General features: G+C 41.1%; 1 protein-coding gene across 2 annotated transcripts in view; it reads left to right on the forward strand.

Moving 5' to 3' along the window:
• The first annotated feature begins 822 nt into the window (after positions 1 to 822).
• Drd3 (dopamine receptor D3) overlaps positions 823 to 22,940 on the forward strand; it is a 50,254-nt gene continuing 28,136 nt past the window's right edge. For both annotated transcript variants that reach the window (XM_055625092.1, XM_055625093.1), the window contains exons 1-2: positions 823 to 1,092; positions 19,997 to 20,109. In XM_055625092.1, the coding sequence (XP_055481067.1) occupies positions 823 to 1,092; positions 19,997 to 20,109 (383 nt within the window). The remainder of the gene's footprint in view (positions 1,093 to 19,996; positions 20,110 to 22,940) is intronic.

The raw sequence follows: 22,940 nt of genomic DNA on the forward strand, positions 1-22,940 counted from the left end.
GAGACCTTGTCTCAAGAAAAAAAAAGTAAATGACTAGAATAGCTCTGCTCTCTTTTGAGGGACCGGAGTCAAACCCAGAGGTGAGATTTATGTGTGCTGCCACTGAGCTTCAATCCTGCCCTATAAAGTATTTCCACAACGCCTGGGGTGAAAATCTTAGGAAATGGGCTCCATTGTCCCTCCATTTTTATCGAGATGAAATCAGGAGCTCAGAGGTGAATGGCCGGGAGCTAGGAAATGGCCGGGAGAATTCTCACACTGCAGCAGCTTGCATCCCACACAGGGTGCAAGCATGATTCTTTCAGTCGCCCACACAAGCGACCACAAGTGACCACTGCCTCATAGACTCCAGCTGTGCTGGCCTTCCTGCGACTCTCCCCACGCCCCAGCCCTTCCTGGAGGCAGCCCCTACTCCTTTTGCTTGGGCCACACTCTGCTAGGTGCCTGCCCAGTTTCTTTACCTCTGCCAGCCTTGACTTCCTTTGTAATACATGCATGAAGGCTTCCGGGGGACACCACAGACGCCAGCTCCATTTCTGATTTACTTTTCTCCAAAATGCATATCATCACTAAAAAGGCATTATCTTGATTGTTAGATCCCCTGTCCCCTGTGGAGGCTTCACAAGGAAGGGATTACCTGTTTGTTCCTAGCTCCATTTCCAGCAGTGCCTGCTATTATATAGGAAATGTTCAGTAAATATTTGTAGACGCTTTAAACCGAATCTATATATCATACCCCAGCTTCAAAGAGTCTGCTTTGACCTACATTGTTTTCCGTCTTTTCCTAGAAACGTTTTGGAGTCACATTCCTCTGCCTGGGCTATGGCACCTTTGAGTCAGATCAGCAACCACATCAACTCCACCTGTGGGGCAGAGAACTCCACAGGGGTCAGCCGGGCCCGCCCACACACCTACTATGCCCTGACCTACTGTGCACTGATCCTGGCCATCATCTTCGGCAATGGTCTGGTATGCGCAGCTGTGCTGAGGGAGCGTGCCCTACAGACCACCACCAACTACCTAGTGGTGAGCCTGGCTGTGGCGGACCTGCTGGTGGCCACTTTGGTGATGCCGTGGGTGGTGTACCTGGAGGTAAGTGGGCTCATGGTACACGCTGCTACAGAGTGGGTAAAGACTCAGAATTCCCTTTGTAGCGCCGGGAGGACTGGGGAAGGACGGAGAACTGCTGGCATTCTCCCTTTACTGAGGGAGCTGACACGAGTGAAGCTCGTGAGGACCAGAGGCCTGGGAATAATTCTTTGCCTGTGGGTCCAGGATCCAGGTGACTAGACTTGAATGATGGGACCCTTCCTAAAAATACTCTCTGTGCCGGTCATGTGATAATGATGAAGGGACAGTGTGATGAGCTTCTTTATCCAGGTTCAATCTATCTGGGATGAGGGGTACAGGGAAAGAGGAGGAAAAAAAATCTAATAAATGAGAGGAAAGTAAGAATGGTCAGAAAATAGATCCTCTCTCTCTCTTCTCTCTCTCTCTGTCCCTCCCTTTCCCCCTCCTATCCCTCGCCGCCTCCTATTCCCCTCCCCCTCCCTCTCCCTTCGCCTTTCCCCTCCCTTCCTCTTCCCTTTCCCTCTTCTTCTCCCCTTATGTTTCATCTGCTCTTCATCTTGGCTCCTTTCTCTTGGGTTCTGGCTCTCTGTAGATTCTGCTACCAAAGGATCAAGCTAAACCTTCAAATTTAAAGTTTCCCTCCCTCCATTAATAGCACAAAGCCCTCGCCACTCCAGTAACACACCAGTCTCTAGAGAATTAATCTTGGGAGGAACACTTCTTAAATTTGAAAGTATTTTCACTTAAAGGTGCAAAATAGAGTCAGGAGGTGATCAAGACAAAACACCATTTGCTAACAAGAAAATCAGGGTGCCCACATCTGTTCCAGAAACACACAGCCTTGCCAGGAAAACATGCAATTATTAAAGAGATGTTTTAAACGCCTTAATATGCTATTAATATTTCTCCTCTGCACTGAGTGTCATTCTAAAGAGATATCCAATGAAGGATCAAAATGATGCTATGATTAAGAGAAATTAAGATTCATCAAATTAATATTTCAGTTAATATTAATAGTGAAGGTGACAGTTAATTAAGTATGACATATCACGGGAGAGTAAAAGCCTTGAACACAGACTGCCTATGCTAGTAGTGGTATTAAAGAGTAACTGAATACTAAAATTAGACTTAGAAGTGCAAGTGGGGGATACATGAGAAAATAAATGAGTAGGTATAGAAAGAACAGAAAAGGAAGAAAAACAAGCAAGCTAATTGAGATAGTTCTAAAGGGGGAAATATGTATTTCTTCTTCCAAGTTAATATAATCTTAATGATGTGGGATCTTATAATTAGCTTGACTTTTCTGTCAACCCAATTATGCTAAGTCATCTTTGGTGTCGAGGTAATGTCTTAGTCTTCTCCTGGATTCATGCTACCTACTGTAAAGGGAGCGAATTATTTATTATTTGATAGCCACCGATGATTAAAAAAGGAGTTCAAAACATGCAATATTTCTGTTCAAAAATGAGTCTCTTCGCGTACCATACCTCAGTGATTCCCAGTAGCAGCTGCACCCTGCCAATCACTACAGTTAAAGGACTCCTTAGACCTCCTACAGGATGGATGCCAGGAAGAAATAGAGGTAATTTTCACTCCAATAAGCATTTCCATTTATCTATAACAAAATTAGGCCTGTTGATGTCTATAATAAAGTGATATTGACCAAAGCAAGGTCATCTAGATATATGGACGAACAGAGACATGTCCCCACTGGGAAATGGGCTGGCCCTGAAAGCCACTTTTCAGTCTTACCAACTTGCCTCAAGGCTCTAGTGACTAGAGTCTGGTCAATGTAATTCAGCATCTCTGAGTCTTTCTCCAATAGTCAAGGGGTCTGTCTTAACAAAGCACAAGGTAGAATTTAAAGCACACATTGTTCAACTAAGACATGATTATGTCCCAGAGAAAAGCCAACTGCCATGCTTGCTAATGAGTCTTGACGATGGCGCAGTTCGTGTGGCTGTTCTAGTAATTGTTGTGTATATATATATATATATATATATATATATATATATATATATATATATTTAAGAGCCCTCAGAGGTAGGACACACATGAGAAGGAAACTGAGTCAGAAGAGTCACAAAGTCTATAGTCTAACTTGAACATATTCATCTTGTCTGAGGAAAAACTGACTGACTTTCTCATAGTAACATGTGTGAGTTAGAAGAGACAATTGTGCTGTAAATACTGGAAAGCTTGGCTTGTGATTTTTTTTTCACATGCCAGAGTTCTGGAGGAAGGTGTCTGATGGTGCTATTTAGCTGCCCTGTGGTGTGATCAAGGCTCATGCTCTTCTATCTGTCCTCTTGGCTGTTTTGACAAGCTACCTACTTCTTTATGCTCTGACAGAATAGCTGACAAAGCCTCAAGCATCATGCCAGTAGCCGAGAGAGAGAGCTGGACAAGGCAAGAAAAGAAAAAGTTTAAGTTTTGTTAAAAAGAAAGCACAGAGGGTGAAAGAATTGCTATAAAATGGGCAATAAATTGTCATCCAATACCACTTCTGTTGGAATTCACTGGAATGAATGTCATTCCAACACAGGGTCACTTTATAAGAGTGACTCAGAATAGGGCATCAGACGACATGAAATTACATGAATAAAATGGATATAACCACACTTTTCATGCTGGGCTGATAATAGTCTCAATTGTCATTACCTAAGAGGGTACCTTGGTAACTAAAAAGCACAATGTATAAGTAAATCTGCTCAGAGATTTTTAATTGTGCTCCCATTTTTTAACAGTTTCGTGGCAGCGCAGGCTGAAGGCATACTTCGATAAGAGTTCTAGCTCAATTTCTCCACCGTTCTTTCTTCTCTGCCTTCTTCCTTAGAGACCTCATGCACAGGCAAAGCGATAAGCTGTAAGCCTCACATAGGCACACCATTTCATTTACACAAGAGAGAAATTCTGGAAGGGGCAAGAGGTTCTCAATTGGACTGGCTCACAACACAGGACTTTCTCTAAACTGATCACGAGTCAAAACTGGGTTAGAATAGTTAAAAACCATATCTCTTCCAAGGAACACATCAGTAGCTCGGGGTTCTCCTGGGTTCCCAGTAGACTGCAGGGATGGCTGAGAAGGTGCTACCAATGTGAGGCCATGTCACCTTCCTCACAAAAACACACGGGAGCCTGCTCTCAGGAGATGCATAACAAGAAACTCACAATGGCCAGGCACAGAACTACCTCAGTATTCTCTGTCCGCTGTCTTTGTAGAGCTAGTCAGGACAAAAAAGAATACAGGCGGCCTTACAAATCATATGTCAGAGGTGTCCTCGCGTAGCTCTTTCTTTAATTCAGTTTGCATCGTTTTCTGGGACCAATCTTTTCTGTGGAGTTCTATCTCAGATTAGCTCTTCAGTTTCTAATTTCCTGCTTTATGGGGCTGCAGTCTGGAGCTCTCTCTTCAGGCACAAACATCCTCCTTGGTTCCACTTGGCTGAGCACTTTCCGTGATACTCAATGCAGTTACATAAGGATGGGGGGGGGGAGAATGCAGGAGACTATTTGAAATACAGTTCCCGCTCCGAGTGGTCCAGCTTACAATTTTTTTCATCTTTATGATGGTATTGAAAGTGATACAGGTTCAATAGAAACCACACTTCAAATTTTGAATCCAGGCCTTCTCCCAGGCCTAGCTGTTCATGGCACAATATCCCAAGTGTGCTGAGAAGCATCAGGGATCACAGCTCCCATTCAGTCTCATGTCACCTAGAGGAAATCAACACTGTACTGGCCACGTGCTGTTGTGCTCTGCTAGGGACAGGCTCGGTATACTAAGGGTATTTTCAACTTATAACACTTTCCGTTAGGTTTTTTGAGAATTAGCCCCTTCGTTGCTGGAGGAGCACCTGTATTAAACTCAGAGGATTTGGGTCTCAGTTTGGACAGGAGAAGATTCAAGGAATAAGAAGTGTAGACAAGCACAGAAAGTGACCCAACCCTCTGAGGAATCATATGCAGTTAATGATTGCAAGGAGTAAGACATTTTCTTCAGAGGCTTAGCCAGGGGGGGGGGGGGGTACCACATGCAGATTTAGCTGTGAGACAGGTTAATTGGTCCTTTCCTGACAGAACAGGCACTGAGTGCCAGGCTGCTTGTCTTGTCTCCTGTCTCAGCAGGCTACCTCCATTCTCAGTGTTATATTTTGATGCTGGTATGTTTTTTACAGCCCTCTCCCCCAACTCTTTCTCTGTCCATTCCTCATTCTTCAAGGGGTTGAGATGTTATGTTGTTTGTTATTGGCTTATACAGATATCCAAAATAATTTCTAAAATATCCCTGTGCTTGAAAGAACTATAATGAGCGCAATGCTTCTAGAGGTCCAGCTGGTTGTCAGGTAACCTCCATATATCCCTTGATCACCTCTAGTTCTCTGGGAAAAGCTAGAATGCATAGTTCCAATCTTTGTTGGTCTCTTTATTGCCCAGGCAGTTTTTGCCTCTGGTCTTGTAGCATTTTGATCCTGTCAATTTCTTCCTCGTTCTGCACAAATTGGGAAAACAGCACTGCTTAAAGATCCCTCACCAGGATGAGATTCATTTCCTGTCTGGTCAGATATGAATCTACATCAGAGAAGGTGTAGTAGACAGGGTCCAGTGTCAAAGGCCCTTTTACTGGACAAATTCAAGCCACTGAGAGCTCAAGAAAGAGGGACTTTCAGACCAAGATTACTTAAGAGTATATTCTTTTTTTCCCAAATGCATATGAACTTTATTTATTGATAATAAGCTACATACAATAAAAACAGTTATGAAACAATCAGGAAAGCCATATGTAAAAGTTATACTCAAAATGTTTAGCACATTTGTATTTTGCAAGCTTGAAGAAAATACTATTCACCCTATCTAGGTGAGTCCAAAGTTCTGTACCTAGGTCATTCTTGTACTCTTTCATATCTTGATTTTATTAACTTAAAAAAGCATCTTTCTAGACCTTGAAATGTTTTCTTAAATCCTATCAACTTAAGCCTAACTATGAAACTATAACTATGTAGTCTTCAATCCCATCAGAGACTTGAGAAGGAATAAAATTATTACTTAAGTAGGAAGCGAAGGTAAGCAGCTTCCAAAGCTAAGAGATGACAGAGATTGTTTATTGCCTGGTCAGTCACCCATTTTTTTGACTTGAGACATGTCAACTCCTAGTAACACCCTTAGTCTACCTCAATAAAGATGACGAGCATCATAAAATCTCCTTTTGGAAATAGCTTCTTTAATAGCAAGCTAGCCACTGGGCAAAAATGCCCCAGCTCTCTCTACAGACAATATGCTGTCCAGTATAGACAAGACTTGGGCACAGGCTGAGTTGACTGCCAAGCTTTGCCATGACAGGGTAAGAAAGCCGTTTATATTTCTTACTTCACAGTTATGTCTGTCAGACACATTGGGCCATAAGGCTGAAACTGATGCCCCAATGTTATAGACAGAGTATATTCTTAAAATTTGAAAGTACTGAGTCATGAGTAAAAAGAATACTGCTCATTGAGACTTAACAGAGTTGTGTGCAAGTCCACTTAAGCCTGTCCTTGGACAGACTGTGGGGTGATAGCATTTTATCATTCTTTTCTTTTAAGGTCGGCTTTAAGTTTGTCCCCCTGGAGTAACTGTCCAACACACTAACTTTGTAATAAAAAGAAGTGAACTTTTTGCCAACTGTGGTGGTACATGACTTTAATCCCAGCGCTTGAAAAGCAGAGGCAGGCATATCTCTGAGTTCAGCCAGGACAGTCAAGGCTACACGGAGAAATCCTGTCTTAAAAAAAATCAATAATAATAATAATGAAGTGGACTTTTGACTCCCATTTTGTAGGGAACTATCAGCAAACCACACTTCAAAGGGAATTACAAAAGAAAACAGAACAAAGCCTAATGATTTACATAATTCCATATACCTATTATAAATGTAATTATATCTATAATGTATGTCACCTATTATATGTATAAATACCTATGTGTGTATATACAATGTGTCTGTTCGCCTTAAATGGCCTGCATTTAATCTTTCAGTTTGTGGGAGAGGCGAAGGTTGGAATGTAAAGCACTTGAACACATGTTACATGTTACACGTGCTCCAAAAGATGGCCATAATGACATCACTGAGTATCAATCAGGCTTTGGTGGGTAGCCATTGGGATTTCCAGATTCTCGTATTCAGGAACAAGGAATCAGATAGGATGATAAGGATAGTTGTAGGAGCAGGGATGGGTTATAAAGAAAGAGTCCACTTTCAGGGAAGGAAGCTGACCAGAGCTAGGAAACTTCGAAACTCAGTGCAAGGCTGGATGAAAGACTATCCCAAAGACTGGGAGTTTTACATATTGAGGGCCTTTTGAACATTTGTATAGCAAAAGCTTTTTCTCATAGGTTCTATCTGTTACATGTTGGTTTTAGGGTTGGTTTCCAGTCTTCCTCTCTGCCAACTGATGCCTTTCATATGTTAAGTCCTTGTGATCTCAATCCTTGCCCCTAGTCTACCTCAACAGTGTGACTAGCTAGGAACATGCATAGTTCCCACAAAAGGTACCATTACTGACATTTTCAACTCTGATGACATCAGCTTAATAAGTAATTTTGGGGCTTTACATCCTAGGAAAACTGGATCGTGGAGTGTCATAGACATAAAAGGGTCATAGACATATTTATACAGGAGTTCTTGCTTTTGAAGCAAAGTAGCATATTTAATTTTTTCAGGCATCTTACACGTTTTTGAAAATAGTATCAATGGGTACAAATAGACTTATTATCTGGTGCACAAGTGCATCTCACATACATGGCAGCTGTATTGAGCCAGAGTTGTAAAAGATCTCAACCCAAAGCAAAACTTACATGAGCACTGATTCTGTTAAAAATCTGACCCAAAGAACAGCAGGAAACACAAAGCATCAAATCTGTATTTTTCAACACTCCTTTTGTAAAATTACTAAATGTAGGATATTCTAGGAAGATCCAGTTGTTTCAGATATAAAGGACTAGAAAGTTATAGAACCATTCTGACCAGGCGCAGTGGCGCACTCCTGTAATCCCAGCACTCAAGGAGGCAGAGGCAGGCAGATCTCTGTAAATTCCAGGCCAGCCTGGTCTACAAAGCAAGTCCAAGACAGCCAAGACTACACAAAGAAACCCTGTTTAAAAAAAAAAAAAAGAAAAAAATCATTCTGATATTGCTAACATAGTAACACATAGTTTCTTATATTCTTGAAGAGCCTCTAGCAATTGTGAAAAACTGTGTAATTCATCTAGATGGCTGTATTAATATAATTCTTAGCTTTGTATTAGATGATGATATTTCAGAAATCAGAAACCATGTGTGTGCCATCTGTATCCTTTAAATCATATGGTTTTACTTTTTAAGATATTTGGCTTGGAATAAGGAAAAGAAAAACTAAATAAAATTGGAGCTTTGTGGGAGTGCTGGGGATTGAACCGTGAACCTCCTTAAATCCTAGAAAGGAATCTACCACTGAGCTACACCCTCGGCTCAAAATGACACATTTTGGGTAAGAAGTCTAATATTGTCTCAAATAACACTTAATTATGAAGTTCGTTAGAATGTTAGTTTATGTCTGAAGTTCATGTGTGGTTTTCTTGATAGCATTCTAAATATTTGTTACCTAGTTAATACATGTATACATTCATATCTATATTCTAGACATACCATGGATGCCATTTGTAGCATAAACAATTGTATATTCATAAAAGACACAATGTAATTAGGGTGTAAACAGTCTGTGATGTTTTTGTCCCCAAATCTTTTTGCTGAATGCTCTTTAAAAACAAGAGAATTTTTGTCATAGACAGAACTATGTGTGTTTATATGCAAACATATCTAAAAAACATTAAAAGGATAAATTTTCTAATGATATTTCTATCATGTTGCAGCTATTACAGGTTCATTTGCATAGTATTACATTAGAGATAACAACCACAATGGCTGTAGTAGCATTACATGTATCATAACATTTTGTTCTATATAACATAATAATTGAGTCCTATCATGTAATGAACATAGAAACTACAAATCTAATATTGCTTTTTGTAAACAATACTGGCTGTATCTTAATAGTCTTATAGTGTACCTATCTATCAAATTGGGTGTTAAAATCTCACAACATTATCTATAACAAAATGCATTATATAATCGGTTGGTTTGAACTAGTCTTGACTATCAGCTTATCATCCCAACAGCAAAACCCAGGCTACCTAAACACTGACTAAATACATGTATATTTCATGGGCAAAAAGGCCCAGAAACCATGCAAACATATGTACACACATAGGGCTAGTCCTTCAATTTTCTTACCCCATCTCTTAAATTTAAGCTTTAAGATTGCCCAGCAAAACTCAGTTTAGAAATTTTTATGAGCGTTTAACAAAATCATATCTTAACAGTTTTATCACTCTTTAAATGCAAGGCGTTAGTTGCCTCTGTGTTTGGTATGAGGTGAACAAATAAGGATTTTGCCTATCACATTCAGAGTAATAGAAAACCTTGTCCAGAAAGTGAGTATTGTTCTTCCTAGTTTATTTTTGGTCAAACAATCATGCAAAACAAGTGTAGCAGAAAGACTGTTGAGAAGTATATACATCCATGATTTTACATATATTTCAGCCTTAACAAAATCTTATATTTAACAATTTTACATATAAAAGTCCTCTTAGAACATGAAACTCATAGCTGTAATTGCTTTTATTCCCTCAGTAGAGAGGATGAATTAAGAGTTGTACCCAAACTTTATAAATACATGGCTTGGACTAAGCCCAGAGTGTTTCTATTTAAATATCCTTAGGCCTAGGCCTGGAAGCTTCTAGCCTCCATAAAATCCAATCTTCTGCAAGCCTGGACCTTGAAGGCTTCATCTTTCAGCCTCATTTGCTAACCTAGGCCTAGAATATTTTCAGCCTCCAAGTCTTACTGCTGAATAAGCTCAACCTTTCTAGATCTTTATGAACTCTGGCTGACTGGTTCAACTCAGCTGTTCTGGCTCAAAACTCCTCTCCAAGCTGACTGATTCAAACAGGCTTCTCTCTGATTCTCACTAAATTACTCTGCCTGGATAAACTGCCTCTGTACTCCACAAACTGAACTGCACCAAACTATCCTGTACTCCCAAACTCTACTGTACTATCTCCACCAACTATACTGCTCTCTCTCTCTCTCTCTCTCTGTGAAACTCTTAAGTAGCTTCTCTTTCCTGTCCTTGTGAGAGTTGGGCATACCCTCTCTGACTTATTTTGTCAAATATTTCTCTGATTCATCATTTTGATGTGTCCCTCGATTAGATTTCATGGTTTGAGATTAAGAATATGTACTAAATTCCAGCCAGAGAGATTAAAGGTGTATGCTAAGGGTATGTCTTAGTCTAGCCAGATCACACAGACCCAAGTCTTTGGATGTAATTTCTTGCCAGAGCAGCCATGTTGCTGGATTAGAATTCTTCTACATAAAGCAATAATGAAATAAAAGGTGTTTTTTTGTTTTTTTTGTTTTGTTTTTTTTTTAATGTACCTCATTTAATGTACTCAGGCTTGGCCACCTTTATTTATCAAGACAACATCATGAAGCAATTATATTTAGGTATTTTACATGTTGATTCCCAAATGTATTTAAAACCATGCATTTTATTAACATGCAAAACCTTTTATGCTCTCCTGCCTTCTGTTTCTCTTGACTACTCAGGGGAAAAAAAAACAAATGTAAAATTTAATTTTTTTTTTAGACTCTCTTTTGGAAGAAAATTCTTATCAAAATCTCTGTAGTCAATATAAAATCCCATAACTTAACAAAACTTTCATCTTATGAGTTAATGAATGCAATTTTTTATAAACACAAACTGTACTTTAAATATTTTACTGCCCCTCCGAAGAACTTACTTTAGAAGACCAGATGTCTCTTTTTTCCCTTTTATTGAAAATAGACTTTTTTCTCACATAATATATCCTGATTAAAGTTTTCCCTCCCTCTACTCCTCTGAGTTCCTTCCCACTTCCCTTACCATCAAGATCCACACCCTTTCTGTCTCTAATTAGAAAATAAACAGGGAAAATAATAAAATATAACAATATGAATCAAAAATTAATATGTCAGAATAGGACAAAACAAACAAAAGAAAGAGAGTCCAAGAAAAGGCCCAAGAAACAGACATAGATGTAGAGATACACATTTTCATACTTGGGGCTCCCATAAAAGCACTAAACTGGAAGCCATAATATATGCTCAAAGGACCTGAAGGGTATAAATAGAATATTTTATTAAAATAAAAATAAAATGTAAGATAATTTTTTTTTAAATCCCTGACATGACATTGTAAGACAAGGAACCTCTGAAGATGCCTTGGAGTTCATTTTCTGTTGGCCGTCTACAGCTGGGCATTCAGCCTACCCTTAATATACTCTGTTTCCCTCGTGAGACCCCTTTGGAGAAAGCTAAATTTTTATTTGCAAGTAATTATCAATTGGAGATAGCTTCTGGGTTAGGGATGGGGGCTTGTGTCCATTTCTCTTTTCAGCTTCAGGTCCCCATCAACCAGATGTCTCTTGGTTTATTCAAAGCACGTTAATGTTTTGCGAAATGTATTTAGTAGGCCCAAAGATATCATTTGAATAGGTTTTAAGAAGTCAAGAGTATCTAAGTTTTAACATGAGATTGCATAGACTTATGAAATCCAAACTGTACTGGTGACGGACTAAAACAAGTGAAAATCACCTGCCTTTATTCTGTACTGGCATTGTGAGTTACACTTCCTCATCTTTTGTGAGACCTTATGCCAGCAACAATGGCTCAGAACATTAAACAAAGTGTTAACTTGGTGTGTATTCTTAGGCCAGAAAAGGACTCATCACCTAAAGATATCATAGACAGTACTCCCCACGCCTTTACCAAATACAATAGAAATCTTCCTCCAATGTACTCATTTTTAAATGCAAACAGACAAGGCCCCGGGAAGCATAACCAACCAAATTTTTAACCCATAACAACAGTAGCCCCATAATAAACAAATGACCACAGGAGCCACATCAGACAGGGTAGCTGATTAATCTACAACTGGTGCTACGAAGCATCCCTAAAGGCTATCATGCCTCAAACATAAAGATAAAGATGAAACCTCTAAATCTAAATGGACCCATTTCAAACCAGGCTAGGCAGGTGAGTATGTCAAAGTGGCTGTGAGGTGCCCAACCCTGTCTCATACATATGCGGTGCAACTCTAATACTTCAGGCTCAGGGAGAAATTGCAGAAGAGGGGGCAGAAAGATTGTAACAGCCAGAGGCCCAGGACACCTGCTGGTTGATGCTGTCCCTTAGATATGGCATAAGAAATATACCCATGAACTCTCAACAGTATAGTTGCCTTAAGAAGACTGACAATACCAATTTGACGTGCCAGAAGGGGCAGGGGAAATGTGACACGGTTTTCACCCCTAGTTAAAGAGCTACAGTTGATCCATGGCTGTTGAGAGAAGGCGAATCTGTTTCCTCCAGGGACAAGGCCCCCACATAGGTTACCCAATCCCAAGTGGTTAAAAGCATACACTTTACTTATGGTAAAAATAGCCTCACTTCCCATGAAAACCTTGTGACCCTGGGGTTTTGTCTAATGAGCTATAATTCTATCTAATATACCTCAAGAAACCAGTTCTGATCTCATTTAAGCTCTTTGGCAAATCTTTGAGATGTAGCTTCAGACCTTCATTTCTGTGGCTTCATCAAGAATTCCAGCTTGATCTTAGCAGAGGCCTCCGAAGAGCACGAAAGCTGCTGCCAGAAGCAGCATGGAGCTGCAGCCCATTCCAAATGCCACCGACATCCCACAGAGGTAAGAAGATGTAGCCCATTGGTGTAAAGCACCTTGCCTGATACATGCAAGGCCTTGGGTTCAATCCCCACTACAAAAACAAACAAACCACCACCACCGCAATAGAAACACCGTGGAGACCACCAAACAAGCCAGAGACAGGGCTGAAAACATTTACCAAGAACTTCCCAAATCACAAAACCAAACAGAGTATTAGTCAAATTCAAAGCCCCTCCCCATTATCAATTCATCAATACACATTTATAGGTAGCCAATGCTGGCACCAATGGGAAAGAGGAGAAAGGCCCCCAGTAGCTGGAAGTCCTCCACACTCGTTTTCTTCCCTGATGACTGAACCCAAAACGGTTATCAGATATTCGAGTCCACAACCTCCCACCTTAGGTTTCCTCTGTTCCAAAGGAAATTAAAAATAAAGCAGAAATTGTTGGAGGAAAATGGACTGATTTACAGTTTAACCAAACCAGAGACAGAATGAACCGAACTTGTCCCTGCCCTGTCTGTGGCAGCCTTTCAGAAGACTAGCTAAAATTGAGAAGATACATACATTCGGCTGTGATGTGGTTTAATGGGTCCTTTCCTGGCAAAAGGGTGACTGCATGTCACATTGGCTCCCTTGTCTCACAGCACTGACAGTCTGGCGCATTTCTATAAGGTGTGTGTGCTGCTACCTGGGGATTCTACCAACATGAATGAAAATAAAATTATTTATTTTAACTAAGCTGGTGTTGGGCATTTTCCTTCACTTACGGACATCCACATCAACTCTTAGCAAAAGTCCTCCTGTCACCAGTAGAAATCACAGATATTTATATTTTCAAATTACATTGTGGTTGTTATAGACATCTTGAAATACTAAGTGAAACAAGGACACATGGGTAGTGACAGAAATAGAGACCTTTTATTAAAAAAAAGAAAGAAAAAAGAAAGGAAGGAAGGTAGGAAGGAAGGTGGGAAGAATCAAAGAAAAAGAAAAATACACCCTAGAATGGAAGTGGACCAAGGGACCAGGAAAAGCCCAAGGCTTCAAGGCCTTGTCCTATCCTGTTTCTATCCTCTGTACCACATTTACACAGCCGCCAGCTCCTAGGCAGTTAGGAATGGTAGGGCTTTGTAAAAGTCCAGTTTTGTTATATGTAGAATGCAGTTGGAGGTGTTTCCAATCTTCCATTTGTCTCTGGAACTTCTCATTCATTCACTTACCTCACTTCAGCCCCATCCCCATAGCTTTGGTCTCCAAAATCTTCTTGAGGCGCTTGTGTGTTAATGAGGGGTGCAATCCCTGCCAAAGAGGGGGTCCCAGACCTTCTCTCTGTCTTATCAATCAGTTGGGGGATGAGGCTTTGAAATTTTTGTTGTAGTTTGGATCCCTGTAGCATAATGTTTGAAACCATCCTATCCTAGAAGACGCACATTTTGCTGGAATAAAAATAATAATAATAATAATCTGGGCTAGGAACAGAGAATAATGAGACCCAATTTCAAAACAAACAAACAAAAAGAAATACTTGAGGGAAGCTGAGGGTGTGGCTCAGTTGTACAGGGCTTGTCTAGAGTTTCTAAGGACCTGGGCTTGTGCCCTGTCACCACTGACATTAAATGAATACACACTGTTCAGCACCCTTAGGGAAGGTGAGGCAGGAGGACCAGGCTGATCTCCATGGTGAAATCCTGTCTCAAAACCTGACGTTTATGGAGCCCTGTTTTGGGAACAACGTTTCTGAAGGTAATATCCCCACCTCCAACCACCACCACCAAAGACCAATCCTTCCAAACTTCCCAGGCTGTGAGAACCACTTGAGGGACTCATTATTTGGAGTGGGGCTGAATCATTTGCTTGACAAGAGCCTCAGGTGATTTGGGGACTGCTGCTTACAATCAGTAAGTGTGGGAAATGCTGCTTTGGGCCCTATCTGCTGGAAATCAATAGCCAACTTCTGGGACCTGAAGACACTGCCTTGCTTCCTCCCACCACAGGGAATTAGCTCTGTTCATTAGCAAGAGAGAGCAACAGCACCTGGCTGCCTATAATTCTCAAGTGAGTTATTCATCAGAATTTAGGTGGAAAAAAAAGTCTCTAAAGAGCCTTAAATCAATCAGGTTTTCTAAAATTCTGCTTTAATTTCCAAGTTACTTTGCCTTCTCTGAGTCTCAATGCTTTGTATTTATCTCTCTGTCAGCATTCATCACACGGCATGATAGTTCTTTTCTGAGGGTCTCTGGTACAGGTCCTCAGATCCTCCACATCTCCTCACACACTACCCTCCCTACTCACACTGACACTGGTCAGAGACGCTGGGAACAAAACCAGGGTTAATTCATTTCAACAGACCCACCCATGCCACGTATCAAGCATGCAAGCAGTCAATAAAATAGTAAGTTTCTCGGTGAATGGGTGGCCAAGTGCCAGACCTCCTTCCTCCAGTGCTGGTGGAGTTGAACTGTGTGCTTCTTGGCAGTGCTGGGCCAGGATGGGAGTATCCGAGAACAGCAGTCATCACAGTTGGTAGAAAGTGGCTGAAAGTCTAGCGCTTTTTGATAGTTGTATGTTCTTTTGTTGTTGTTTGTTGTTGTTGTTGTTAAGATGTATTTATGTATGTATATGAGTACTCTGCCTGCATGACAGAAGAGAGCATCAGATCTCATTATAGATGGTTGTGAGCCACCAGGTCGTTGCTGGGAACTAACTCAAAACCTCTGGAAGAGTAGCCAGCTCTTAACTAACCGCTGAGCTATCTCTCCAGGCCCTAGCTGTATGTTCTTAAGCAAAGAACCCCTCTAGGTCCCCAATTATCTACAAACTGGGTATCACAGTCCCCTGACTGAGTTGGTCTGAAATGATGTGCGCTGATTACCTATCATGTTTTTAGCTTCTGATTTTTGTCCTTTACTGGTATTTTACATTATATGGGAGACCTTAGTATAAACATTCATATATATGTGAATGTGTGTGTGTGTGTGTGTATATATATATATATATATATATATATATATATATATATAGAGAGAGAGAGAGAGAGAGAGAGAGAGAGAGAGTGTATCTCACCAATTACAGACTCATTTTGTTTGGATGGTTTTTTGTTGTTTTTTAAGACAGTGTTTCTCTGTGTAGTTCTGGGTGTCTTGGAACTCAATTAGTAGATCATGCTGACCTCAGACTCAGAGATCCACCTGTCTCTGTCTCCCAAGTGCTGGGGTTAAAGGTGTGTGCCACCACCGCCTGGCATACAGACTCATTTTAATGAGTCTGCTCTCAGGAAAGCTAAGTGACAGCATCTTAGTGGAAATCACTTCAATCAGCTAATCGCGTTTTTTTTTTCCCTTGGCACTCAGCTAAGATCAAGGAGAGAATGGGATTTCTGATGGCAGGTTCTGGAAAGGGGAAACAGAGATAGAATGAAGTCTTGTTCAGGGTGACAGCTTGAGGGTTCAAGAAGAAGGCAAAGTGTCCTTTCACATAGCCCCACACACATTGCTGTTTTGCAATCCTGGGATAGAGGCAGTCAAAGATGCCTTTTCCCCAGACAAAAGTCTCACCTGACTTTGCTCTTCCTCTTCCATTCACTTCATTCCTTTCCACAAGCTGCTTCTCCCTGTGTGATTCTCTATAACAGCATTGCCTACCCACATTCAATACTCCATCTGCCTCCACCAACCACGTGACCTTAGACAGTAGCCTTAACCTCTCTATGATTGCTTCCTGTGTAACAGAGTTATTAATAGACCTGCCAATACAAAAGTAACAACTCTGCTTTAAAGAAAATAATAAAAGTCCTTTATTCTGAGCCAACTATGAGTGACTTTGTCTTCAGAACTTGGATTCAATGGATGTCATGGAAAGAGTGACATGAACTTTTATAGAAAGAGAAGAGAGAAAGTAAAAATATGATGCATTGGAGAAATAACTGTGGTTGGGACACAACCTAGGAGAGCTAGGGAGGAGGAAGATCATATTGAGTATTAGCATTTTTAGCTCTAGGATTGGTGCATGCTGGAAGTCTGCTAACTTCAGCAATTCATTCCAAGAGGTTTATCTAATAAACCTTGAGAACTTTAGGTCAGAGACAAAGATTAAAGTAAAAGGGAGGATGTGTGTGTAGAGAAAGAGGTGGCTCAGCAGTTAAAGGCACTGGCTGCTCTTCCAAAGGCCCCAAGTTCGGTTCCTAGCACCCACACAGTGGCTCACAGCCACCTGTAACTATAGCTCCAGAGGATCTAATGCCCTCTTCTGGCCTCCATGGGCATTACACACATGTAGTGCACATACATAAATGCAGACAAATACTTAGACTCATAAAATAAATAATTTTTTAAATGAACAAAGTATTTTTTTTTCTACAGGAACTAAGCCTAGATAACCCTCCACCTGTGATATCCCATTCCTCAATAAGCACAATCTTCTATTCCACCAAAGCCAGGCAACAGAGTAGAGGCCAGAGAGCTTGTGGGATCTTTAAGATAGACGAGGCTTCTTTAGATACCTTCGGCTTCCCAATCTCTTCTCAGGGGATTATAATCAGCACTAAGAGGCCATGTTTGCAAAGTGCTTCACAGGACACCAGGCACTTAGGAAGCATTCAATAAGTGGCTTTTAGTGTGTCAGAGACCGCTCAGTCTTGACGGCGGTATTTGCACGCGTAACCCCTGCTCTAGGAGCCCCAGAGCACCAGGGAACAAGTAAATGTCTCTGCCATTATTGAGTTGGTTAAGTAACACTCATTTAATCTATCAAATTGCACATGCCTCAAAAAGCTGTAATAGTACATACAGTAAAAACAACAATAACAAAAATCTAGTTTTCAAAGTTTTAAAGTTGTAGAAATTCATGGAATGGGTGATATGGGTAGATGATACAAGTAGGAGAAATTTCAGTAAATGTTAGTTTGTTTTAACCAGACTGACCTCAGTGTGTTCAAGAATGCCTTCTACAGGTGTGGTGAGAAGGCTCATCAGATAGAGGTGTTTGCCTCATCAGCCTGGCACCCTGAGTTCAATCCCTGGATCCTGCATAAAAATGAAAACAGATAACTGACCTCACAAAGCCTTCTTCTGACTTCTATACCCATGCCATGGCATGCATGCCCATATAAATCATACACGCACATAATAATAATAATGGTGATGATGATGATAATGCTTTCTTTCTCCAGTTATCACACGAGTCTCCAAGGATACACCCTGGTAGTACATTTTGTAAAACATCTTAACAAACATACTATACCCTCCTCCTGTAGACTATTAGAGCTTCAGAAGTGCTTGTTTGGTGAATGAATGAATGAATGAATGAATGAGTGAATGACAAGAAAGCACTCAGATTGACTGCAGCCCTAACTATTCTTTCTCCTTTAAATTTCCCACAACAGAGATACATACTCACTCAGTTATATGAAAAGAAAAAAAATCAGTTTTCCCCAACTCAAAACTCCAGTTGCATGACGGACGTATATTGAATGAAATTAAGAACACACGCATTCAGTCTGGGGGAGAAGCTTTCATACCATGCAACTGTCTCATGCAATCATCTCCCACTCTCCTGTCTCCCTTGAGTCATTGTGTGATAACTTTATAGATCAAAATCCATAAACTCCCTTTCTCAGAAGATTTTGTTCTCAGCATTCCTGTAAATTTATGTTAGGCCTTTATTTATATAGAGCCAAATGCTCTAGCTAAAAGAAAGTAAATCCAGAACCAAGTGAACAAATACGATTACTTCACTTGTTTTAACTTTTCATGGGTTGCTTTTTAAACAAAACATCTTTGGTCAGTGCTTCTCAAAATAGCCTGAAGATGACCAAATATAGAGATCAAGGGGAAGCTAAGAGGGAAGTATGCTCCAGGAGAAGTTGTAGAAGAGAAAGGGTAGACCCCTCCAGGTCTTTCTTTACTGGCATGGCACAGGAAGGATCAAAAGAGTCTCAGATGAGGACCAGGCAGAGGGCAGCAGCTCCTTTCTCACACTGGCCAACATCTGCTGGACCTATTTGTTTCCCTTCCTTCTCTTAATAGGAATCAAGCTTGCTCAGAAGGGACATCAAAGACACATCTACAGCCAGGGACACAAACTCTCACCAAGAGCCATGATCCCTCAGAATGGCAGCCCACAAGCCTCAGAGCCTATAAGTAGCAGTGTACATCTTGATTATTTAACTAGCTTATGTAAATATGTAAAGATAAAATAGAAATATGCTTCCTTATAAAATGATTTGCCTGAATCACTGACGTTTTCAGTGTTACTCTCGGAAGGCTATTGAGGTTGGTCCCACATGCACAGGCAAGCAGGTGAGAGCTAGCCTCACCTAGCTGAGAGCCAACCCTACTTCCCTCTGCTCCTCTGGACCCAGTCTCCTCCCACCTTTTTTAAGTTGGGATGCAGGGTTGGGGGTCAAAGGCAGTCATACTGATTAATCTTGTTGTTCTCACAGATGTTATTTTATGATGTTTCCAAGCTTTACAACCTGAAGTCACAGAGATGTTTGCCTTGGAGTCATGTTTTATGTAAAATGTGTTCTTAGCTTATTTCCTGAGCACATGGTGAGCTCTCTACTGGGCAGAGGGCTTCAGAGAAGCAGTTTTGGCACACGGCACACATTGGGCAGTTACCCAAGGTCTTTTACCAGCAGCCGAGCATCTACAAGTTAAGATGTATCTATGTACATAGCACTTAGCTACAAGGAGCACCCGTGAGATTGAGCCTCAAGTTTGATTGCCAAAACTTAGTACAACTGGGGGTATTTATTTTAAGATGGATGGTCATGAGCTCAGATCGTGGGACCCGGAGTCACTAGGTCTATGGGGTGTTCAGAAATTTACGTTTTTAACAAATATCCCACTGTGAACCACTCTGAGAATCCCTGCACTAATTAATCTGGAAGATTTCTCCCAGCACTAACACTCTACCATTCTGTCCCTTCCTTAGCAATCAATCCCAGGCAGCCTGGCGCGCCCTCTGTGCCTGTCAGCCCTCTGTACTGATGGCACGCACCACGGGGAGCCAGGAAGGTACGCTGGCATCTACCATGAGCAGCTTAGGGAAGGCAAGAGGGTTGATTGGGTTATTGTTCCTTCCCTGGGGAAAATACTAACACCTTCTTGTCTCTAATGCCCAGGTGACAGGTGGAGTCTGGAATTTCAGCCGCATTTGCTGTGATGTTTTTGTCACCCTGGATGTCATGATGTGTACCGCCAGCATCCTGAACCTCTGTGCCATCAGCATAGACAGGTAGGGCTGGGAGTCCCCATCCACATTTAGGAGACGGGTGGCCCTATCCGGGTGCAGAACATACTCACTTGAGATATCAGGGTCACTTCCAAGGGAACTTGTCATTGGTACAGTTTCTTTCCTCATTTTTTTCCTTTTAAAATAAGTTTTGCATGTGAGGAAAAATATATTGTGACAGAAAATAATTGCCCTATAAGGTTTCTTAGGCTTTCCTCTCTTCCAGCCAACCCACCCTCATCCCCCAGAATCCTGGATTGCTTTCCCTTTGTTCTTCAGCACTTTTGTGATTCCTCAATTGGAAGGAAAAGAGAGAGAGTAGAAAAAGACACAGAGTAGGTTGATGGGTTGGTAGGAAATTCTACAGATGTTTTTGTTGCTGGTGAAGGTTGAAGAGGTCTGAGAGGGCCACAGAACAGGTTGAGATCTCTACCCGATGGTTCGAGGTTCTTGTTACCTTCAGAGAAAGAATTAAAAAGAGACAAAGGGAGGAATAGAGTGGAAGTTTTATTTCAGGGCAAAAGTACACAATAAGAGAGAGTTCGGTACCCATTATATTATATAATTAATTCACAATAATAGGAGGTAAAAGAATGCGTTCTTTTCAAGAGAGTCACGCTGCCTGAGCTCTGAGATAACATCTTGTAGGAGACTCCAAAAGAGAGGGGCAATATTATTGAGTCAAAATTGGGAGACAGGATTTGTCCCAAATTGTTTGTTTTCCTTTTCTTTCCCTATATAGGCTTTGGGATATGTTATAACATCAGATGCATGACAGGAGCTAGAGATTTGGGTTAATGATATGGAGACATCATCATAGCAAAGCAAAGCTAAGTCACCTCAGTTGGTGGCCATGTTTGTCCCAGACAGTTCTAAAATACCTTGTTCTACACTGTTTTCAGAGTCCTGTGTTATCCTGTGTCAACCTCTATCGACTGAGTAGCTAGCCTCTCTCTGTTTATTCTCTAAAATTACCTTTTTAGCCTGCTTTAGTCTGGTTGGTGGGTTGGTTAGTTGGATTGGTTGGTTTTGGCAAGAAGAGGAAAGAGAGAAAGGGAATGGACAAGAGAGGCAAGCACTGGTGCATTTCTGGGGAGGGAGGGAAGAAGGAATGAAGCAGAAAAGCAAACTTAGAAACCATATGATTATATTTGTTCCTTACAGAGTTTTTTTAAAAGCAAATAGGGACTAGGAAGATGGCTTCCTGCCATTTCAGGGACTCTGATGCCTCCTTCTGGCCTCCACAGACACACAGACACACACACACTACAGTAAATTTTTTTTTTTTTTTTTTTTTTAAGGAGAGGAAAGTAAATTCTATTATCTAAATTTTCTTCTGAGTTGCTGGAGTGGATTTCTGCAATTTTGGCTTTGTTCTCTGTGTCCCACCCATGCCACATGACTTGAAAGAGATCCTGAACTCACAGCCCTTGTACTGGGCCCCTCTGTTCCTCATTCCTCTTTTTGTCCTCTTCACCTCACTCTCTCTTCCCCACCTGAGTTTTCAGTTTGCCACAAAATATCCTGAACTGAGGGGGTCCTTAAGGTGTGTCACAACAGTCAAGGCAACAAACCACAAGATGGTGAGTATGAGTACTTGGTTCAGTTTGACTTCACCAAATAAGATCAAACTTAGAGAGTCTGACACCAGGTGGTTTATTTCCAGCATATTTAAACACAATATAATTTGGGAAAAAAAAAAGTTTCCTGGTGTAACACAATCCCCAGCACACAAAGAAGCATAATTACATCGAAACTCAACTCAGGACATATGTCGTTTCTTCCAGGAAGATGGATTCTGGAGGTAGGCTACTTGTACTGGATTAAGGGCCCAGGGAAGGATTTGCCATGGTTTAGGTCATACAGATAGCCCAGAGGTCCTTTGGGCTATTAGCCACCTCTGGTCCTGGTTGTGGGAGCTTGGGGGAGCCCCTGACTTTACAGGTAATGTAAGGGCCATTTAGATTACTAGCCATATCTGGTACTAGTTGTGGAAGCTTGATATGGCCTGGCCTAACAGATATCACAGCTTACTAGGCTATCAATTACCTCCAATTCCTAGCTTTCCGGATTAAAGAACAAGTTTTACATCTTTTTCACTTAAAAGACAATCATGCACACTTAACATTCCTGGTTTCTCAGTGATCTGTAGGTTCAAGGACCTTCATGTTCCTAACACTGAAAGCCACTGAGGAAGAGAGAGTTGCCTTAGGGCTCATGACCTCAGGTACCTGTCAAGAGCCTCCAATTTTCTTCTATGAGTCAAGGAAGACTTCCTTTCCTCCAACCTATTCTCTCTCTCTCTCTTTCCCCAAATAATGATATCCCTCTATATTCCACACCTTCAAGAAGCGACCTCCAAAGAAGATAGGCCATTTACTGGGATCTCACCATGTTGAACTAAGCTTTGATACACATTAACTCATTTCATCCTGACAACTCCAAGTTGCTATTAGTACCTAGGTCCTCAGACCTAGGTTAGCTGTTAGAGTCCTACAGCTAGGATGAGGCCATAGCAGGATTTGAGTTCATGTCTGTGTGACTCCAGCTGAATTGTTCTAAGTTTAGTTGTGAACCTCAACAGATATCCAGCTGTGCTCCTCTTTCTTCTCTGAATTCTAAACAGCAAGACTCTCTTACTGGTGCCCTCTCTATTACTAAATCTTGGATTTTTTTTTAAACCTGTATCTCTTCTACCTACCACCCTCAACCAACATACACTTACCAACTCTATTTTTGTGATTTCTTTTTTTTTTTTTTTTCAAATTTGCTTCTGTTCTTTCTCTCTTGTTGCCCTTGCTTACTTGAGGTTGAGGGGACCTCTCACTGATCTT

This window comes from Psammomys obesus, unplaced genomic scaffold (assembly GCF_907164565.1).
Source record: "Psammomys obesus unplaced genomic scaffold, mPsaObe1.curated_primary_1811, whole genome shotgun sequence".
In the NCBI taxonomy this organism is placed as follows: Eukaryota; Metazoa; Chordata; class Mammalia; order Rodentia; family Muridae; genus Psammomys; species Psammomys obesus.